This window comes from Crocuta crocuta, unplaced genomic scaffold (genome assembly GCF_008692635.1).
Source record: "Crocuta crocuta isolate KB4526 unplaced genomic scaffold, BGI_CrCroc_1.0 scaffold186, whole genome shotgun sequence".
NCBI classification, from domain to species: Eukaryota; Metazoa; Chordata; class Mammalia; order Carnivora; family Hyaenidae; genus Crocuta; species Crocuta crocuta.
Genome location: NW_027551569.1, coordinates 6,137,961 through 6,158,928, shown reverse-complemented (window position 1 = coordinate 6,158,928; position 20,968 = coordinate 6,137,961). Strand labels below are relative to the sequence as shown.

General features: G+C 48.0%; 1 protein-coding gene across 6 annotated transcripts in view; it reads left to right on the top strand.

Annotated features, from left to right (window-relative positions):
* The first annotated feature begins 210 nt into the window (after positions 1-210).
* The window catches only part of FLVCR2 (FLVCR choline and putative heme transporter 2), a 70,509-nt gene continuing 49,751 nt past the window's right edge, over positions 211-20,968 (top strand). For all 6 annotated transcript variants that reach the window (XR_013331764.1, XR_013331765.1, XM_077750804.1 and 3 more), the window contains exon 1: positions 211-1,254. Coding sequence is in view for 4 of the 6 variants with exons in the window: in XM_077750804.1 (XP_077606930.1) it covers positions 583-1,254 (672 nt within the window). In the remaining 2 variants the exon portion in view is untranslated. The remainder of the gene's footprint in view (positions 1,255-20,968) is intronic.

Sequence of the window (20,968 nt, the reverse complement as noted above, 5' to 3'; positions counted from 1 at the left end):
CCCCCGGAGCGCGTCTAGACTGGGAAATCTACAAATCTCTTTATACCGAGAGTTCAGCAAAGATCTGGGAGTTCAGCCAAGTGGGAAAAAGTCCGGAATCCCTCTTGGATCCCCCAGAACACTTTGGGGGCGCCGGGCATCGGTGCCCGCGCGCAGGGAATGGGGGGGACACGCGCGGAGGAGACTCTGTCTGCGGGGTNCCCGAGGGGGCGGGGCCCCATGCCGGCCCCGGAGCAGAACCGACTTCCACCTAGAGGCTCCGCGCAAGGCGTGAACTTTTTCCCTCCCGGAGACTGAGGGGCTGAACTTGGCCTGAACCCCTGGGGAGGACTCAAGGCACCCGTAGCCACGACCGGGCTGAGGTGTCGGGGGCTGAAGACACCAAGGAAAAGTGGGAGCAGAAGTCCGAGGGTGAGTGCAGGGAGCTCTTCGCAGCTGTTACGCAGGCTCTGGTCTCCGTTTATTCTGGGTGGGCGACAGCGCAAGTGCCCCGGCAGCTCGAAGGCAGCAGCCGAGGCCGCTGTCTGTGAAGACTGCTGGAGTCCTCGGCACCTGTCTAGGGCTTCGGGAGCGGCTGTGGTCATGGTGAGTGAGGATCCCAACCCACAGGAGCACGGCGGCGGCACCCCTGCGCAGGAGCCCGCACTCCGCGCGGACCGCAGCGCCTCCGGGCACCCGAGCGTGTCGGCCCACCCCAGTGTCTCCATCCACCCCAGCGTCTCGGCCCACCCGAGCAGTTCGGCCCACCCCAGTACGCTGGCCCAGCCCGGTGGCTTGGTCCACCCCAGTAGCTCGTGCCCCGAGGACCTTAGTGTGATCAAGGTGAGCAAGCGCCGTTGGGCGGTGGTCCTGCTGTTTAGCTGCTACTCCATGTGCAACGCCTTCCAGTGGATCCAGTACGGCTCCATCAATAACATCTTCATGAAATTCTACGGCGTCAGTGCCTTTGCCATCGACTGGCTGTCCATGTGTTACATGCTGACCTACATCCCCCTGCTCCTGCCCGTCGCCTGGCTGCTGGAGAAATTCGGCCTGCGCACCATCGCCCTCACCGGATCGGCTCTCAACTGCCTGGGGGCCTGGGTGAAGCTGGGCAGCCTGAAGCCGCATCTCTTCCCAGTCACGGTGCTGGGCCAGGTCATCTGCTCTGTGGCCCAGGTCTTCATCCTGGGCATGCCCTCCCGCATCGCTTCCGTCTGGTTCGGGGCCAATGAGGTGTCAACAGCCTGCGCCCTAGCTGTCTTTGGTAATCAGGTGGGTTGAGGAGTTTGCCCACGTGCAAAGGAATGGGCGTCATGTCATTGGGAGGCTCAGTGAGTTAGAGTGTACCTGACCGCACCTAAGTCTGCGGGGGACCGTCATTTCCTGACTTCAGCGGTGTTTGTGACTCTGGGTGACTTCGTGGCTGGGTGTGACTGACAGTGAGAGTGAGTGATTGTGACTGGAAGGCTGTGGGAGAGGAGTGCAGGGAAACAGAAGGAGGAGACCTTTTCTTTCTCCAACAATTTCTCCTCCCCCAGCAGAAAGCATGCTTCTGGAACATAAGCTTTGTTTATGGTCTCCTTCCTGACCCTGACAGTCCACCAGCCTAGACCTGTGATTCCAGGAAAGTTATTCTTTCTCAGGGAGCAGCCCATGGGTGTCAGATTATTCTGATATCAGCAGAATTAGCAGATGTTTTTAGCCTGACTAACCAGCTTTTCCTAGAGTGCAGCGTCTCCTCTAGTATGGACTCCCACAAAACAGTGCCCTGATGGTGCTTGGCACAGTTCTTACCTTCCTTTATACACAGCTGAAGCCAGAACGGTGGGAACAATGCTTCGGGCCAAACTCTTTCTCTGGGGATTAAAGCCAAACCCAGCAGGATGGAGTAGAAATCTTTCTCGGAATTTCCAAGGCCTAGAAACCTTTTGCGAGATGTGTGGAGAGATGTGTGGAGAGCTCGTATCTCAATCCCTTCTCTCACCTTCTTTGTAGAGGGAGGATCTCAAATTCTTTGCATCTCAATTGAGGTTATGACCCCCAAAGTTGGGCATTTTATGAATCTCATTGCCTTCACCAAATATTTGAAGCAAATATGTACGGGATCCTCCTTTATCTGGACCACTGCCTGTGAGTCTTATTTCTTCGCAGGCGGATGCAGTTGTGGCTGTGATCAGGAACCCTTAGTTCTTATGGCGTTTTTCCCTTACAGGAGGGTAAAGCTGGGAAGTGAAAGGCAGGACCTTTCAAGCCTCCCAAAGGTTAAATCTCCCTATTACCAGCAGAACAGGATTCAGACAAGGTCACTGCAATACAAACCCATTGTTTGGGGAGGGCAGGATTGCTAACTGGGAGAAGACCTCAGATAGCCTGGCAAGATCAGAGAATGCAGAATTTTTCTGTAAGCCATAAAGCATAAACTGACAGGTTTTCAGGTCCCTTCTCACCCACCTGTGAGGGAACTTAATGCGATATATCTTTAAAATTTAATAAAACTATTTATTCATTCCCCCACACGCACTCCCTACCAAGGTCAGGAAATGCTAAGAATTTTACATTTAAAAACACTCTGACAGCATATATTTGTATCACAGAGCCAGTCTGTTTCATTTGATCTTTTAGGCTTCACCCTAAAGAAAAAAGTTATAAAAAACTGAATCGTTTATGCTTCCTCACGTAGAGATGACCTGTCTGGTTCCTGGCATGTGTTTTAACCTTTCTTTGTGAAGAAAGCAGGCTGAATGGAGGAGAAATATTATTAGAGTGTCCTGAGCTTTGCTGCTTGGAAAAAAGGCTCTACACATTTGTCTACACAGATTTCAAATGCTTCTCCACAGAAGACTTCTTTGTGGCTTGCAAACCTCACACTGGTCTGCAAACACCTGTGCCCTGGTAACTGACCTCTAGCGCCTCTGGCATGTAACATGCGTGCGCCAGCTCTGCCTGTATCAAATGTGTCATTCATTCATTCACTCATTCATTCATTCATCCAACAAGCATTCACCTAGTATCTGCCTTTTGCCCGACACTGTGCTAGGGCTGTACAGGCAATGCCTGCCTTTGTAAAGTTCCTGGGCCAGATTTTAAAATCATGCCTTGTAAACAAATGAACAGACAAACAAACAAGCACCCAGACCTACGCATAAAAGACTTATTTTCATTCTCCATGGGATTTTTAGTATCTTCTTTGCCTAAATGCTTAGGAACAATCGAAAGGGATGGAAAGGCACTTTCTCATCTATTATGTAACTTTTCAGTTCTGCGGGGTAGGTGGGACCATCCCTGTTGTTACAGGTGAGGAAACTGAGACCCAGAAAGATAGAGGAAGCCTATCCAGGGTCGTACAGCTACTAAGTGGTAGAAGGGAGATTTAAACACAGCTCCACCTCCAAAAGCCCATGTCTGTAGGCCAGTTCCAAGCTGTCATGTGGATAAAGCATATATTTTAATTTTTTTAATGTTTATTTATTTTTTAGAGAGAGAAGGAGAGAGACAGAGAGAGAGACAGAGCACAAGTCGGGGAGGTGGAGAGAGAGAGGGAGACACAGAATCCTAAGCAGGTTCCAGGCTCTCAGCTGGCAGCACAGAGCCCGATGTAGAACTTGAACTCACGAACAAAACCGTGAGGTCATGACCTGAGCCCAAGTGGGACGCTTAACCAAATGAGCCACCCAGGAGGCCCTAAAGTATATATTTTTTAAAAGGGGGCCGGGCAGGATTTTGAGGTTCGAATTATGCCCCTTGTGTCTGGTTGATGGTGGTGATAAAGTATCCAGCGGTTTTCTCCAGGATCAGAGCCTCCAACTTGTTTTCTGTTTGGAAGTGCCTGGCGTGGCATTGCCTCCCCACCCACTGTGTTGTAAATTGCAAAAGGGCAGATTCTGCCCCTTTGAGCCTAGCAGAGGCTCAAATAGAGGCAGGAGGCACAAGAAGGTGGGGCTCTGGTCTTTGGGAGAGAAGAAACCTGTGAATCCTCAGCTCTGGTGGGAGAGGGAAGGAGTCTTAGAATTGCAACCAAGCCTCTTTGGCTCTGGCCAGATGCACAGCCTGGCATTTAGCAACACTTGTTCCATTGCTTCCCATGAAATGATCCACATGGGGTTTTGAGTCATGCGGACAACGTTAAAGCAGAAGGGTTGGGTGAAAGCCCTGTCTTAGAGTCTGGTGATAGAATGTGGAGGCCGGAAGAGACCAAGTGAGCTCTGGGCCCCAATGAGCCTATAGCACCAGGATGGGAAGGGCCTTTGTCAAGGGCCCTTGAGCAGCCGAGAGCACAGTGTCACCCAGAAACAGAGCAGGAGAGAGTGTTTGCTTTTCAAGTTAAGAAAATGCAGTAGGCTCCCCTTATCCACAGTTTCACTTTCTAGGGTTTCAGTCATCTGCGGTCAGCCTGGAAACAGATGGGCCTCCTTCTGACCTATGAGAAGGTCACCCATAACCTAACACTATGTCACAATGCCATGTCATTCACCTCACTTTGTCTCATTACATAGGCATTTTATCATCTCACATCATCCTAAGAAGGGCGAGTACAGTACAAGAAGATATTTAGAGAGAGAGAGAGAGGCGACATTCATATAACTTTTATTACAGTATATTATTGGAGTGGTTCAATTTTATTACTCGCTATTGCTAATCTGGTACTTTGCCTATTTACAAGTTAAACTTTATCATAGGTAGATGTGTATAGAAACAAACGTGGTATGTGTAGGGTTCAGTACTAGCTGCAGCTACCGGCATCCAGTGGGGATCTTGGGATGTTCCCTGTGGATAACTGTGGGCTCGTGTATGGTAACCTTCGAGAAGCAATTGTGGAGCAGACACAGCTGGTTGGGCTGTCGGGAATAGCACTGTCCGATAGAAATATAGTGCAAGCCGCACATACAACTAAATTTTCTATTAGCTACATTGCAAATTGGTGAAATGTAAATTGTTTAAAAAGTAGAGAGAGCAGGGGCACTCATTCAGTTGAATGTAAGACTTTGGCTCAGGTCATGACCTTACAGTTCATGGGTTTCAGTCCCTCGGGCTCTCTGCTGTTGGCACGGAGCCTACTTCGGATCCTCTGTCTCCCTCCCTCTCTGCCCCTCCGCAACACCCCCCCCACTCTCTCTCTTTCAAAAGTAAATAAACATTTAAAAAAAAGAAAAAGTGGAAAAAGCAGGTGAAACTAGTTTTAGTACTAAATTTTCTTTAACCTGATAAAGTCAAAATATTCTTTCAACATATAATCAATATAATAAAATCACTAATAAGTTATTTTACATTCTTTTTTCATACTCTTTGAAAATAGGAATGTATTTCACACTTAGAGCCCAGTCACGTTTCCCAGGAATGATGAGGTGTGTTCCATAAACAGGCTGGACAGTGCAGATCTAGAACAATGATCTAGGGGGCAGGAGGATCCAGTTTTCCTTGACCCTCTTAGGGGCCCTGGGTGGGTCTAAAAATTAAACTGATGAAGACAGATTATCAGGAGAACATCATCCAAATTTATTTTTTAAATTTTTAATGTTTACCTTATTTTTTGAGAGAGAGAGAGAGACAGAGTGTGAGCAGAGGGGGGGAAGAGAGAAGCAGGCTCCAGGCTCTGAGCTGTCAGCACAGAGCCTGACGCGGGGCTCGAACTCATGAACAACGAGATTGTGATGTGAGCAGAAGTCGGTCACTTAACCCACTGAGCCCCCCAGGCACCCCTAAATTTATTTTTTAAGTGTTTATTTATTTTAAGATACACAGAGTCCACAAGTGCATGTAGGAGAGGACGGGCAAGGGAGGAGCAGAAAGAGGGAGGAGGGAGAGAATCCCAAGCAGGCTCAGCAGAGAGCCGGAGGAGGGGCTCGACCTCACAAACCATGAGATCGTGACCTGAGCTGAAACCCAGAGTCAGATGCTCAACTGACTGAGCCAGCCAGGCACCTGCATCCAAATTGATTATAAGTATTACATGGCATGGGAGCCTCCCTGAGGAAAGGAAGAACAGTCCTGTGTACGTTTCTAGTAGGTCTGATGAAAAGAGCACCATCGTGGTCAGGAGTATGGAGTTATCGTAGTGGGCTGGGGGAGCTGCACACGGCCTGGTGGTTAGGGTTCTCCTTGGCATCCCTTTGTCTTCAGAGGTAAGGGTGCGCCTTTGCTCCTGGCATGAGAGTGGCAGCTCTTGCAGGCAGTTTGTAAGGCCTGTTTTAGGGAAGTAGGGCGAGGGGGAGGAGGAGGAGGAGGAGGAGGAGGTCAGAGTGACTCTCCTGCTTCTGCTGTTTCCTCAAACTCCTTCAGCTTAAAATATTCCAGGGGCCATGATTTGGAGGACCATGTCCTGAACTCCACTGTATTTCAATATCGGAAATCAGATTCTAGCAGATAAAGATGGGCTCTAGAAAACCGAGTCCAGCCTTGAGGAAGTGGTGTTTGCTGGCCGATGGTGTGCTAATAGCCAGAGGGGTGTCTGCTGGCACTGACTCGGGTCACCGTCATGGGGTGGGGGGGTCAACCTACTCTTGTTTNCTGTCAGCGCAGAGCCTGATGCGGGGCTTGAACTCACAAACCGTGAGATAGTGACCTGAGCTGAAATCAAGAGTCGGACACTTAGCTGCCTGAGCCACCCAGGCGCCTGCCACTCTGGATTTTCTAACGTCAGAGACGTTTCACAGTCTGAGTGAAGTTGGGGGCGATGAAGGCAAACTCTTGTTCTCTTCCAGTGATTGTTCTTGTCCCTTAAAGCACACGGAGCGGCTGCCCACATGGCTGCTTCTTGGCCTCCCCTTATGCGCTGGAAGACAGGAATAGGCCAGGGCCTGGAAGAGATGGAGGTAAGTGGTGACTGACTTGGGTGAGTCAGTGGTGACTGATGGGGTTGGGCCAGGACCAACCATCAAGTGCTCCTAGGGGCCAGCCAGGTCTTAGAAATGTGACGGAGTCAAGACGAAGTTGGGGTGTGGTGGGGTCACAGCAAACGTGAGAGTCCGTTCCCAATCTAGGCAGAGCAGCTGGGCCACTCCTGCCGACTGTTGACGCACAAAACGTGACCCAGTGTAACCAGATCTCATTGGTGGTGGTGTTTTTTTCAGGAGAAATAAGACATCCAGGTATTTAGGTGAAGTTTGTTCTGTTTGTTTTTATTCTGGTAGAAGAGACATAACATGTATCATTTTAACTCTTCATGAGCATACAATTCAGTGGCATGAAGTACTTTCAGTGTTATGTGAACATCACCACTATCTATACCCGAAGCTTTGTCATCTCCCTCAACAACTCTGCACCTATCAAGTAACCCCTCCAACCCCCCTCCCTCCAGCTGGGAGTAGCCTCTCTTCTGCTCTCTGTCTCTGTGAATTTGCCAATGGCGAGGGACCTCATATAAGTGGAATCATACAATATTTATCTTTCTGTGTCTGGCTTATGAAACCTATTTTTTTAAGTGCTGATAACTAATGCATGAGTGTGCGTTTAATTATATTCTATCTTTTGAAACTGTGGATCAGATAAAACTTAGAGTTTGAGGGGTGCCTGGGTGGCTCAGTCGGTTAAGTGTCTGACTTTGGTTCAGGTTACGATCCTGTGGTTTGCGAGTTCGAGCCCCCATGTCAGGCTCTGCTGACAGCTCAGCGCCTGGAGCCTGCTTCTGATTCTGTCTCTCTCTTTGCCCCTCCCTCGCTCTCTCTCTCTCAAAAATAAACATTTAAAAAACCCCCACAAAACTTCCATTTTGAGACTTCCAGGGAAGGTAAAGTGGAGGTGAATTCTAGTTTTCCTTTGTCAGAAAGCCCGCACCAAACATGTGGGCTGGTGGAAATGAGCTTGGAGGCTGGCAGCTCTTGGGGGGAAGAGTTCAAGACCAGTGCTCCAAGCCAAAAATGGTGACCGCACACCTCACCCAAGGGGCTGGATAAAAATACAGAGGCGTGGGCCCCTACGAGGACTTCCTTAACTGGACTCTCTAGGGGTGGGGCCCGGGCTCCTGTCTTTTCACCAGCTTCCCACGTGCGACTACCGATCAGCTTTTGAAATCGCTCGGAGAGAGGAGCAGCAGGACATGGGAAGGCAGCCTCTTGCTCGGAGCCACGGTCTTGTCAGGGCAGACTTATTATGTGCTTGCTGTATGCGGTCTGGTGTGCAGGTGGGAGCAACTGGGAGCTCAGCCGGTCACCCTTCAGATTGAGGGAAGAGGCTGGGCTGGGGGGTGGGGCTCATAATTCAGATTTATTTAAGGTTTTGAACATATACTCCAACCTGGGGGGTGGTTGGGGGCAGGCCCTGATAGAATGTGAGGGGGAACCTGGCTGGTGCCCCTGGTCCTTTGGTTTCTTTGACCTTCGGCTCAGGACGCTGGAGTAGGCTCAGATTGGCCTGGCCTGACTTCTGTCTTATATCTGTTGCCTTGGAGGCATTGTGGCAGGTGCCTGGCAAGTCCGTGGAATCAAGGCCATGTCTTTGGGTTAGCACGCTAAGACCCCTACTCCTTGCCATTTCTGTCCAGTCTATCTCTTGTTCCCTCTCAGTCTGGTCTGTCTGCTGACCAGTGTGTCTCCTTACTTCTCTCCTTGAAGACACACTCACTGCTTGGGGAATAAGCCTTAGGCCTCGAAGAGTGACATCAGCAAGATGGTGGGTCAGGAAGCTTCAGACCCTAGCTCCCCCCCACCCCCCAGAAATGTTAAATAAACTAGAAACCAGCTAAAATAACTTCTTTATGGGCGTTCTGGAGATGCATCAAAGATAGCAATCAGGCAAACACCCAACCAAGATAAAGCCGCGTTCAAAATGGTAGGACATTTCATGGCCTCTTTGCATACATTTTCCCTCTCTCTCCTCCCTTCCCCATGCTGTGCTCCCAATAACTAGTTCCTTTCTGCAAACTGAATTTGCAACACTTTAACCTAATTGTATTTTTGTGCAGTAACAATGAACAATCCAAAAAGGAAATTGGGAAGACAGTTCCATTTACAGTAGCATCAAATACAAAATACCTGGGAATAAATTTGCCAAAGACTACTGGACGACTTAATATTGTTGAGATGGAAAAACTACCAAAAACAGTCTCCAGAGTTAGCACGTTCCACATCAGAATCCCGATGATGTTATTTGCAGAAATAGAAAAATGGCTCCTAAAATACATGTGGAAATTTAAGGGACACCGAATAGCCAAAACAATCTTGGAAAAGAACAACAAAGTTGGAGGTGTCACACTTCTTGATTTTAAAACTAATAATGAAGCTGTACTAATGATGGCAGCACAGTACTGGCAGAAGACAAATGTCTAGACCAATGGAATAGAGAGTAGAAATAAACCCTCACATATGTAGTCAAATGATTTCAACAAAGTTGCTAAAGCCAATGGAAGCCACTTATTTAAAAAGAAAAGACTATTTTTTAAATGTTTATTTACTTTTGAGTGAGAGAGCATGGGCAGAGGAGGGGCAAAGAGAGAGGGAGACAGAGAATCTGAAGCAGGTTCCAAGGCACAGAGCCCGATGTGGGGTTCGAACCCACGAACCATTGAGATCATGACCTGAGCCGAAGTCTGAAGCTTAATCGACTAAGCCACCCAGGTGCCACCCAAAAGACTGTTTTTGTTTAGGTTTCCATCAAAATTAAGTAGAAGGTACAGAGATTTCCATATACCCCTACCTCCACCATGTATAGCCTCCTCCCTTCTCAACATCCCCTACCAGAGTGGTATATTTGTTAGAGCTGTTGGGCCTACACTGAAACATCATAATCACCAGTGTTTTCAATAAACAGTGCTGAGAAAAGTATAAACCACAGTGGCACACTGGTTACAACTGATGAACTTATATTGACACATCATTATCACTAGCCTTTTCAACAAATGGTGTTGGGAAAACTAAGACCGTTAGAAGAAAACACAGGGGAAAAGCTTAAGGATGTTGGATTTGGTGATGATGGCAATGAATTCTTGGTTGTCATACCAAAAGCATGGTCAACAAAAGAAAAAAATAGATTCGCATTGGACTACATCAAAATAAAACCCTTCTTTGCAACAGAGGACACTATCAATAGAGTGAAAAGGCAACTCATGTGATGGGAGAAAATATTTTTAAATTGTATATCTGATAAGGAGTTAATATCCAGAATATATAAAGAACTCCTGTAGCTGAACAATTAAAAAAAAACATTCTAACTTAAAAATGGGCAAAAAACTTGAATCGATATGTCTCCAAAAACAGACATACAAATAGTCAATAAAAAGATGCTCATCATCAGGGAAAGGCAAATCAATAGCACAATGAGATACCATCTCACACTTGTTAGGATGGCTATGAGAAAAGGAAAAAGAAAGAAACAAGTGTAGGCAAGGATGTGGAGAAATCGGAGCCCTTGCGCATTGCTGATGGGAGTGTAAAATGGCACAGTCATATGGAAGACACAGATGGTAGTTAGTTCCTCAAAAAATTAAAAATAGCATTACCATGTGATCCAGCAATTCTGCTGTTGGGTAGATACCTACAAGAATTGAAAGCAGAAAGTTAAACAGATATCTGTATGCCCATGTTTATAGCAACATCATTCACAGTAGCCAGAAAGTGAAAGCAGCCTAAGTGTCCATCTACAGGTGAATGGATAAACAAAATGTGATATACACATAAAAGGAAATATTATTCAGCCTTAAGAGGAAAGGAGATTCTGACACCTGCTACACATGGATAAACCAAAATGCTATGTTAAGTGAAATAAGATAGTCCACAAAAGGAGAGATACTATATGATTCCACTTATATGAGGTATTGATGTGTCTTCTTTTCTGATACCAACCAATTCTCTAATTTTCTATAGTACCAGCTGGGCGTCCTACAATTCAGTTTAATTCTGACACTCACTAGTTGGAGTTAATGCAGACCAACCCCACAAGTGGAGGGCTCAGGTCCACAGACTGCCTCCACTTAAGATACCATTGGCAAGTCCTGGTGGGGGCAGCCATACTTCTGACTGACTGGTTAGAAACTGAGGGTTCCCACGACCCCAACTCGAGCTCTGTAACTTGCTAGAATGGCTCCCAGAACCCAGGTAAACACTTTACTTACTGGTAAAGTAAGTAACTTACTTCACTGGTTTATTATAAAGGGTACAACTGAGGAACAGTCAAATGGAAAAGACACGGGGGCCACTCTAACCATGCCCCCCTCCGGTACTGGCGTGAGGTGTTCACTGACCGGAAAGCTCGCGGAATTTCCTTGTTCCTTGTGTTTTTATAGAGCTCAAATTCCAGTTTCCTTCCCCACCTCAGAGGTCAGGTCGGGGGGAGGATGGGGCTGAAAGTTCCCAAACTCTAATCCCCTGGTTTTCTGGAGATTAGCTCATCCTGAGGCCATCTACAGGCCTTCCTCTAAGGCCTCAGTAGCATAAATTCAGGTGTGATGGAAAGGAGTTCGTTGTGAGTAACAAAAGATACTCCCATCACTCAGGAGATTCCAGAGCTTTGTGGCAGGAACCAGGGACAAAGATTAATCTATTTTGATTCTCCCACAAGTACAAAGAGTACTCCAATTAATAGAAAGCAGGACGCTGGCTGCCAGGGGCTCAGGGAGGAGGGAACTGAGAGTTAGTGTTTGATGGGTACAGAGTTTCAGCTGGGGAAGCTCAGAAATGTTCTGGAGCTGATGGTTGCACAGTATGTGAATGTACTTAATGCCACTGAACCACACAGTTAAAAAATGGTTAAAATGGGGGGGGGGGTTTGCCCCAGTGACTCAGTCGGTTAAGCGTCTGACGCTTGATTTTGGCTCAGGTCATGATCTCATGGTTCGTGATTTTGAGCACCGCGTTGGGCTCTGCACTGACAGTGCAGGGCCTGCTTGGGATTCTCTCTCTCTTTCTTTCTGCTCCTCCCCTGTTTGTGCTCTCTTTCTCAAAATAAAAATAATAACAGTGGTTAAAATGGGGCATCTGGGTGGCGCAGTCAAGCATCCGACTCTTAGTCTCAGCTCAGGTCTAGATCTCAGGGTCCTGAGTTCCAGACCCGTGTTAGGCTCTATGCTGGGCGTGAAGACTACTGAAAGAGAGAGAGAGAGAGAGAAAGAAAGAAAGAAAAAGAAAAGAAAGAAGGAAGGAGGGAGGGAGGGCGGGAGGAAGGGAGAAAGTAAGAAAGGGAGGAACATGGTTAAAATAGTAAATTTTATGCTATGTGTATTTTACCAGAAAAAACAAAAAAGATCCACTGCTTGTGAGGTGTTTCCTTCTGGCTGGGTACCGGCTCACCACCTACCATCCACTCATCAGTCTCTGTGCTTGGAAGAGTACATTCTGGGCCTTCTGTGTGCTTGCTAAGATCACTGGGTTCCTGGCCTTTGTTTTCCAGAGGTTTGTGTTTCCTCCTCTTCCTATCTCTTCTGTCCATTTCCCTTCATTCTCCTCCTCCTCTTTTGGCTAAATGGAAAACTTGTCAGAGGACTGGAAGTTTGACCAACACGCCTCTCCTATGTTTCAGAGTAGGGCTCTGGGCATAACAGTTGCCTGCAAATGGATGGACAAATCAATACGCAGGAATTAAGGTGACTACTTAGTTGAGAGCTCAGGTCATTGGAGGCAGGGACTGTCATACCTGGATTTGTCTTTCTGATGTGATTTAATCTTATTCCTTCAATGGAAAAAGCTATGGAGTCCTTACTATGTGCCTTGAACTGTGCCGGACCCCCTGTGGTTGAGAACACCATCTTTAGCTCTGCTGTATACCCTTGGACAAATCCCTTAAGTTTTCTGTTTTGACCTCTTTTGTAAGCTGGAGATAGTATTGGCCGCTGCAGAAGGTAAAGGAGAGGATTGAGGCAAACGGAGGGCTTTAGCTAGCAGAATTTATCAGGTAAGAAGTGCTATATGAAGAAGAGATGTTATCAGTATTGCCATCAGCAAAGGCAATTTTTATGGGCTGATTCTTTTTTTTTTTTTAGTTTATTTATTTTGAGAGAGAGAGAGAGCGAGCATGGATGAGAGCATGGGGGATGGGCAGAGAGAGAGAGAGAGAGAGAATCCCAAGCAGACTCCACACTGTCAGTACGGAGCCCAACATAGGGCTCAAACTCAGGAACAGTGAGATCATGACTCAAGCCAAAATCCAGAGTTTGGATGTTTAACTGACTCAGCCATCCAGGCGCCCCTAGGAGCTGATTCTTAGTGAATGAGGTGACCACAAATTGGGTGGGTGGGCCATTCCAGGAAGTTTCCAGGCAGTATTATGATAGGGGCTTGTCCCATTGAGAGCTACTCAAACTAAAACCTGTATATAGGTGCTGGGAGGTGGTGGTATCTTCCCAGTGTGTGGTGATGACACCTGTTGTCTGTGATAAAGACTTTGGAGTCTCTGGGGAGACCCCTGGGCCAACCCCCACCCCCATAGTCAGTCCTGAGTCTCATAAACCTAGGCTTCTACTGAAGGAAGTCGGGTGTTCAGGCTTCTCAGGTGGACACAGCTGTTTTCTACTGCCTGGTTCTTGATCTTTTTCCAGCAGTGCTGTTAACAGGATGTCCTCTCCTTGACTTCAGCCCCCAGCCCCCAACATCAAACGGCCCCGTGTGGATATCAGGATAAGGGCTGGACCCCCATCAGGGATGATAAAGAACTTATGGTTAATGTGAAAGCTGATGTTTCCTCTTGTTTCTTTGTTCTCTGTCTCCTGACTTCTCTCCAGCACCGTCCCTGACCTTCACCCAGTGAAGCATCTTCCTCCTGTTGATTATGTAGGACTAAAGGCCGTTTTCTTTAACTGAGTCATTCAGAGGTGGGAAGGCTTCCTGGAGGCTCCGGCGGTCCATCTTGATTCTTCTGCTCTCTGACCTTATTCAAGGCATCTTTCCTTTTTTGTGCTGTGCAAAAGCATTAGCTCAGCTTCTCAGCCTCACACAGTTCAAGACAAAGCCTTGCTGGGGCCTGAGGGCACATAATAGTGCCATCTGTGTGTGCTGTAGGGGAGACGGAAGGCAGGCCTGGGGTGTTTGCTTACCATATTCTTGGAACTAGACTGTGCCTCAGAACCTCATAATAGAGCAGTGTTTGCTTTGGCTCCCATCTGCTGCTTCTCTACGGAGGAGGTGAACACAAATTCCTTTCATTTCCTGGAGACCGCTTTTGATTAGACGGCTCTGCTGGCTCCAGAGGGGCGGGCACAAAGGTGAACAGTTGGGAGAAGTGTTTTCTTTTTTGTCCCTCCTCTTCTCCCCTCCCCTAGAAATTCCTGCGTTCTGCCTAAAATGACTGTGGTGGCCTGGCCTGGTCTCCTGTGATGGCTCTGGAGACAGCTTTCTGTACATGATGCTATTCGTTGTGTCCGTCTACTCAGAAGTGTGGAAAGTGAGCAGCCATGAGTCATCGTGTTGAAGCAGGGCCCCTTCCAATGGGCTGTTTGTGTGGGGTGGTGACTGCCCCTTAAGCAATCTGTGCCTCCTCAGACCTTTGCCCTGGCCTTCCAGTTCCATGCTGGACATGTTGGCGCAACCACTCAGTGATCTCATTCAGGGGACTGTTTCTCCTCCTACCAAGGAGCTTGCTGGGAATTCATATCTCTCTCCCGCTCCCACCAGTCCTGCCTAGGACACCTAAGGAATACGGCAGCTGAGAATTGCCTCTTGGCTTCTTTCCTTGGGGGCAGCGAGATCCACCAGGAAGTGTGGGCCATGAACCTTAGCATCAGAACCACCTGGGGTGTGTGTTAAAAATGCAGATTCCTGGGCACCAGGGCAGACCCAAGGAATTAGCCTCCCTGGGTGGGGCTCAGGAATCTGTGTCTTTGGTTCTCTGTGGGGGATTCTGCTGCCCACCGACATGTGAGCTTGTGATGGGGAAGCCATGGAAACCAGACCCCAGAGCCCTGCTGGACGCTGTGTTTGGGGCCTCCAGCAAGACACGTGCCCTCAGCGTGGTTATCTGTAGCAAGAAAGCCTGCCTCACAGGGTTGCTACCCGAGTTATGTGAGGGAGAGTGTGTGCGGAAGCCCTTGGAGTCAAATAAGCCCTCCATACACGGTTACTGGGCCCACACCTATCTTCCCTCCCCTTACCACACTCGGCCTCTGCAGCCCTCTCTGTGACATTGTTGGATGTCAGCCACTTTCCTTCATCTCTGCCACTGTCCCTGAAGTGTTTGCCCACAGATCCGCCTCTCAGTGTCATAAGTGGGTAACTTCAGCCGCCCCGCCTTGGTCCACTCTCTCAGCCAGTGAGCTGGTGGGGGCCAGCGTCACCTGCTCCTGCAGAGAGATCAGGCCTCACACAACCTTGCTCTTAGTGCACCGGCCAGAGGAGGCCACGCCCGGTGCACAGCAGCAACGGAAGATATTTAGATGGGAAGATGGGAGTCTGGTGCTCTGATTTTACACTTTAGCTGTGGGGCATTATCTTCCCACTGCGTTTTCTGGGCTTATCATCTAATAACATGTCAGCTGTGGCCTCAGGAGGGTGGGGGTGGGGGCGAGTGAGGAATGCAGCTTGACTTAACCCTCTTACTAATCTTTTCCACCTTTTATGTGTGGCTAGGCCCCCTGAGAAAATCCCCTCCACCTGCGTCCTCAGTTCCTGAACCTTTGAAGCAGGTCCTCAGGAAGAACAGCAGGTGGCTAAAGCCTCTCTCTTCCGGGCTGGCCGAGGGGGGCTGGAAGGGTGAAGATCAGGGCTCTTTGGCTTTTGGAGCGCTTTCCTGTCCTCTAACCATTCACCACCCTGCTTGCCGGGTGTCGCAGGAGTGTCACTGTCCCTGTCACCAAGAGACCATCTCAGCCTCTGGTCTGCCATGTGGCCTTCAGGCAGGCATGTCAGTAACTCTCGCCCTATTTGTGGAGGAAGACAGTCCTCCTTGCTAGTGTTTGGTTCACAGGCTGTTGTGGGAGGAGATGAAGTTGTATTGCCAGAGACCAGATCACTGGCTGGTTTGTTTAGAGGGACTTAAGGAGACACCGACATTCTCTCTTCCCAGGGGGCTGCCTTCTGATTCACTGTCCAGAAAGAACTTTGATGAGAGGTACAGAGTAAATGTGTTAGCCGTTTTATGCTGTCCCAAACACACGTCTCAGTTATAAAACAAACTCGCTGCAAATGATTGCATCAGCCCCTGGATCATCTGGAGTCTCAGACTGTGTCTTCTTGGGACCCGTAGCCGCTGGGTGCCTTGCAGCGGCTCAGTGAGGTTCTCTGGGAAGAGAGCAGGGCTGGGAATGGGAGCATTAGAAGCCTCAGTGTTTACTTCACTGCTCTGTGACTTCAGCAAGTTGCTTAAACTCAGGAAACGAAGAGCGCAACATGCCCCTCAGAGGGCTTCACCTGTACCTACCATTGACCTCACTGGGTTGCCTTGCTGCTTAGATTATATGCTGGATGTGTAGGTGCCTTGAACACTGAAATGTTGTGCAAACCTTGACTTTTAACCGCCTTTAGGAAAAAAAGACTCTGGACTTGCCCCGTGACACTTGAGGAATAGAATGGCTTTCCTGTGCATAAATCATGTGCTCTCTGTTTTGTGAAGTCCCATGTTGTGCACTTGGCTTGAGGGCCACAGCCTCTGTTTGTAGGTAGAGCTTGGCATTCTTGCCTTTAGAGCCAGCTCTTCGTGTCAGAGTAAGCTCGGATCATTCTAGCTCTAGGGACCTCCCCCAGAGCCTCTGATTTCTGGAGCATTTCCACTAATTTGAACCTCTTGAGCCAAGGCATTCTGTGGCCCAGGAGTCATGCAGAGCACCCCGATTCCTTTTGAATTCCAAGAGGGGGCTTTTGCCAAGGGTTGGCCCAAAGCAGCTTTTCAGTCTGTAAGCACCTAGGATGGCTCCTCTCTTCAACGTAGAGACATAGCAGGGGTGGTGATGTGGTTTTGGGGTGATGGGGAGGGGGTCCAGAGCTGAAGGCCAAGAAAGAATTCTTGAGATGTCTTAGGTGCACAAAAGGTGATTTTATTAAAGCATGAGGACAAGATCCGCGGGCAGAAAGAGCTGCACTGGGGTTGTGAGGAAGGACTGATTCTATGAGATTTTCTATCCTCTGGAGGGGAAGGTGATGTTAGCACTCCAGAGAATTGAGCCTGTAGGTTTCTGAAGATTGCCTTTTTTCTTGTAAATCATTAAGACAGTTGCCAACTGATGGAGACTTACTTCTGGCATGACTGATCTTTATCTATCAATTAACCATTTGTTTTTCCCTTTCCTTTGTTCTCAGGCAGCCAGGGGTGCCTGAGGAATGTCACACATGTCCCACCTATGGGGAGGGGGTGGTTAGCTTGTGCTTTGCCCTCAGCTTGTCTTTGCCCCCCGCCCCCCACCCCCCGCTGTCGGTGGCCTAGCACAGAGCCGATTTGGTTCACACCATCAGGAGCTTGGGCAATTCTTGCAAGGACGTTACCTTTTCTGCCTCCGAAGCTCCTCCATCTCCTGAGGGAAGAGGATACCCATTATCTGCCCCAGGAATGGCTGGCCCTGTATTCTTCTGCTCCACAAAAATCCATGGACTTTCTTAGGGTGTCCTCACCTTGGGCCAGACCTCTGTCCCTTACAAGTAACTCACAATAGCTCCTGGCCATCCTGTTTTTGTCTGCTTGAATTCTACTTGTTCTGGATTGCATCCCTTTCGGCTAGCCTCCACAGTGTCCCCAGTTGACAGCAGTTATGGTGACCAGTGGAAGCCAGTGGATGAAGGTGCTCATCGTCTTGGTGGGGTAGTGCCACATGCTCTGTTATAGGGCTCAGCGCTTACAGAGTCCACTCTTGGGAGCTATGGGTTTTTTGAGACGGTGCAGCACAACTTTTATTATTTTTTTTAATCGAACGGGTGTTTATTGAGCATCCACTTTGTTCTAAGCACCTCCTGAGTGCTAAGGAGGAAGCAGTGAATGGGGAAGAAAAGATCCCTGAGTTCACATGTAAGGGTGGAGAAATGGACCTCTAAGGAAGTAACTAATGGAGTGACTAATAGTAGAAACATCAGGCCAAGTGGGAGGGGAGGTCACTTCAGAGCAAAATATTGGGAGATGTTTTTGTGTAAGTCGGTCTCTGAGTAACTCCCGAAATTACAGGGCCAGATCTGATGGTACTGCTTTCTTGGAGGTGGTGTTAGATATGGGTGGCTGGTAGTTTTCCTGGCGCAAGGCTTAGATTTCTTTCTCTTTCTAGATTTCTCCCTGGGATCATGAGGCAGGGTTAGTTAACTTGGAAAGTTGGCTTCCTAGGAAAATGCTACATGGACTCAGCCTGTCTGTTTCTGGAGACACACCCTGAAGAAAGGATCTGGGTCATTCCATGGCAACTCACAAAACAATAACTCTTCCAGGGGCTGCCCGTGAGCAATCACCTGGGTCTGAGTTTCACCCCTGAAAAACAAAGGGGAGCGCTGTCACTAAGAAAGTCCAGTCGGACTCAGGAGAAAATATGGGAGGGTCAGAAACATTTATTGTCACAGGAACTACTTTTAGGGGTGACAGCATGTGACATTGCATGCTTGGGCTGTTTACCACCATCTGCACACAGGAGAGTAGGATGCGTCCGTCGGCTGCTGTGCGGGGGCATCTGGGACAGAGTCGGTGCGAAGTGACAAAGCCTTTGAATAGAGCTTTGCACATCGCCTACTTCACATGTGAAACACTGGGAGAAAGCGAGGTCTGTGCTCCGCCACTTCGGCTGGACTTATGGTTTGAAAGATGCCCCCTCGCTTTTCCTCTTTTGCAGCTGAGTCATGGGGAAGTTCTGTGAGCCTGTGGTCTTTGGCCATCAGTGCTATTAGCAGAGGGGCCTTTGAGTGGTGAAGGCAGTAGCGACCCAGGCTCTTAGTAAAAAGGGAAGCAGAGGAGGCTTCACGTCTTCCCTCAAATAGAACTAGACTGACCCTTCGCAGATCTCACCAGGAGGACAATTTCAAGAGGAACCCCAACCCTAAAAAGGAGGAGTTTGTGTCCCAGGAGGCTTGTGGGTTGATGACTGAAAGCAGGCACAGATAGGAGGCTCCGCTAAAAACAAATGCCTTTTGTCAGCATCTGCCCCACTCTGACTTTTATTTACATATAAAAAAATTTCCCTGTAGAACTCATACCCCTTCCCTAAACATAGCATCTTCTCTGTTTACAGCCTAGGGTACTTCTGCTCTTCAACTACTTTGCATCCCCCCAAAGATGAGGAGGAAACCCAGCACCAAGGCTGTAGGTCAAGATCAAGGTATATTAGATAGCTTATAAACTTGGTGATGTGAGCTTTTTGTCTCCTCCCTTACTTCTTAATTTTTTTAATGTTTATTTATTTTTGAGAGAGAGAGAGATAGAGTGTGAGTGGGGGAGGGGCAGAAAGAGAGGGAAACACAGAATCCAAAGCAGGCTCCAGGCTCTGAGCTGTTAGTACAGAGCCTGACTTGGGGTTCGAACCCACGAACTATGAGATCATGACCTGAGCTGAAGTTGGACACTTAACTGACTGAACCACTCACGCGCCCCCCTCCCTTTATTTAGTACTACCAGTTGGTGCTCAATAAATACTGGGTATAGGGTTGTTTTTTTTAATGTTTATTTTTGAGAGAGGGAGTGAGTGGGAGAGGGGCGGGGGGGTGGACAGAGGATCTGAGGTGGCCTCTGAGCTGACAGCAGACAGCTGGATACCAGGCTCAAACTCATGAACCGTGAGATCATGACCTGAGCTGAAGTCAGATGCTCACCCAACTGAACCACCCAGGTACCTCCCAAGTGTAGGTTTGAGGGTGGGAAGTCAATTAGCCCATATTCCGGTGGCCTCCATATCTAATCTTGAGAGCCCTAAATTTGAGGTCTTCTGTCTCATTCCACTGCACATCTGCATTCTTTTGCTGGTAAACCCTTGGAACAAAGCTAATTGCCATTGTGCCCAAACTGTTTGCCATAGAGGAGACTGTAAATACTTGAGTTAGGTTTGAGCTATACAATTCTAAGAGTTAACTCTTTGTTCAGAAGGCATTTCCCAAGAGTCATCTCTCCCTTGGCATTGTGCTCGGTGCAGTGTGGGGAGGAGTCACACAAGGCAATGTTAAGCAATGACCCTGTCCTCAAGGTGCTGACAACCTAGCTGGGGAGACAACAGTACCCTATACGGAAAAACAAACCAACAAACAAAACCGAAGAAACAAAACAAGAAAACTAAACTAAGCATTACATAAGAATAAAAAATCCCATAAGGTGTAACTAAATAGTAAACCAAGTAGACTATGGCTGGAGATACTTCTCTCCTCCAACAGCTAGACCTAAGAAGAGGTGCTTGAATTACAGAATGGAACATATAAGACTGGAGGAATTATCAGGTGTTTGAGGGCAATCTCTTCTGTGACATTCACCCTGCTTGCTGGATTTGGAGTCAGCTAGTCATGGGTTTGAATCTCCATCCTGCTGTTAGAAGCTGAGTGACCTTGGGCAAATTAGAGATGTTTTCTCATCTATAAAAACAAAACTAGACATGATGATGCCAACTTTAGGGGGGTTTTGTAAGGATTAAATGAGATAACATGTGAAAAATCATTTAGCACACTGCCTAGCACATAATAGGTGATCATTTTGCATTCGTTCTCTTCCTTTTAGTTTGGCTAATAGCCAAGACCTAACCATTTAACCTAATGGTTAGAAGTATAGGCTAGTACAGATGGCCTGAGCTTAGAGTCTAGCCTTATCACTTATTGTTATATGACCTTGGGTAAGTTACTCAAATGCCATTTCCTCAATTTTAAGATAGGGACTAAAAGCTCGTGTGTGTGTGTGTGTGTGTGTGTGTGTGTGTACGTATATATGGCTTAGTGGTTTTTAGAATGCTGACTTTGGCCTGGTGAGCTCCGTGTCTCAGCTGTTATCACTATTGTTGTCTTCTCTATGAATCCATTGCAGGCTGTCCTAATTTCAGTAGCTGCTGCTTCTTGCATTTCCTTGACCTCTTTCCCCCGCAAAGGGCTGAAGAAACCCAAGAGTGTTGAGGTAGTAGAAGTCCCTAGCATAGTCCTAGATTTGAGGACAAAGCCTGTGAATGGGGAGGGAGCCCTAAGGAAGTCTTTTTTTTTTTTTT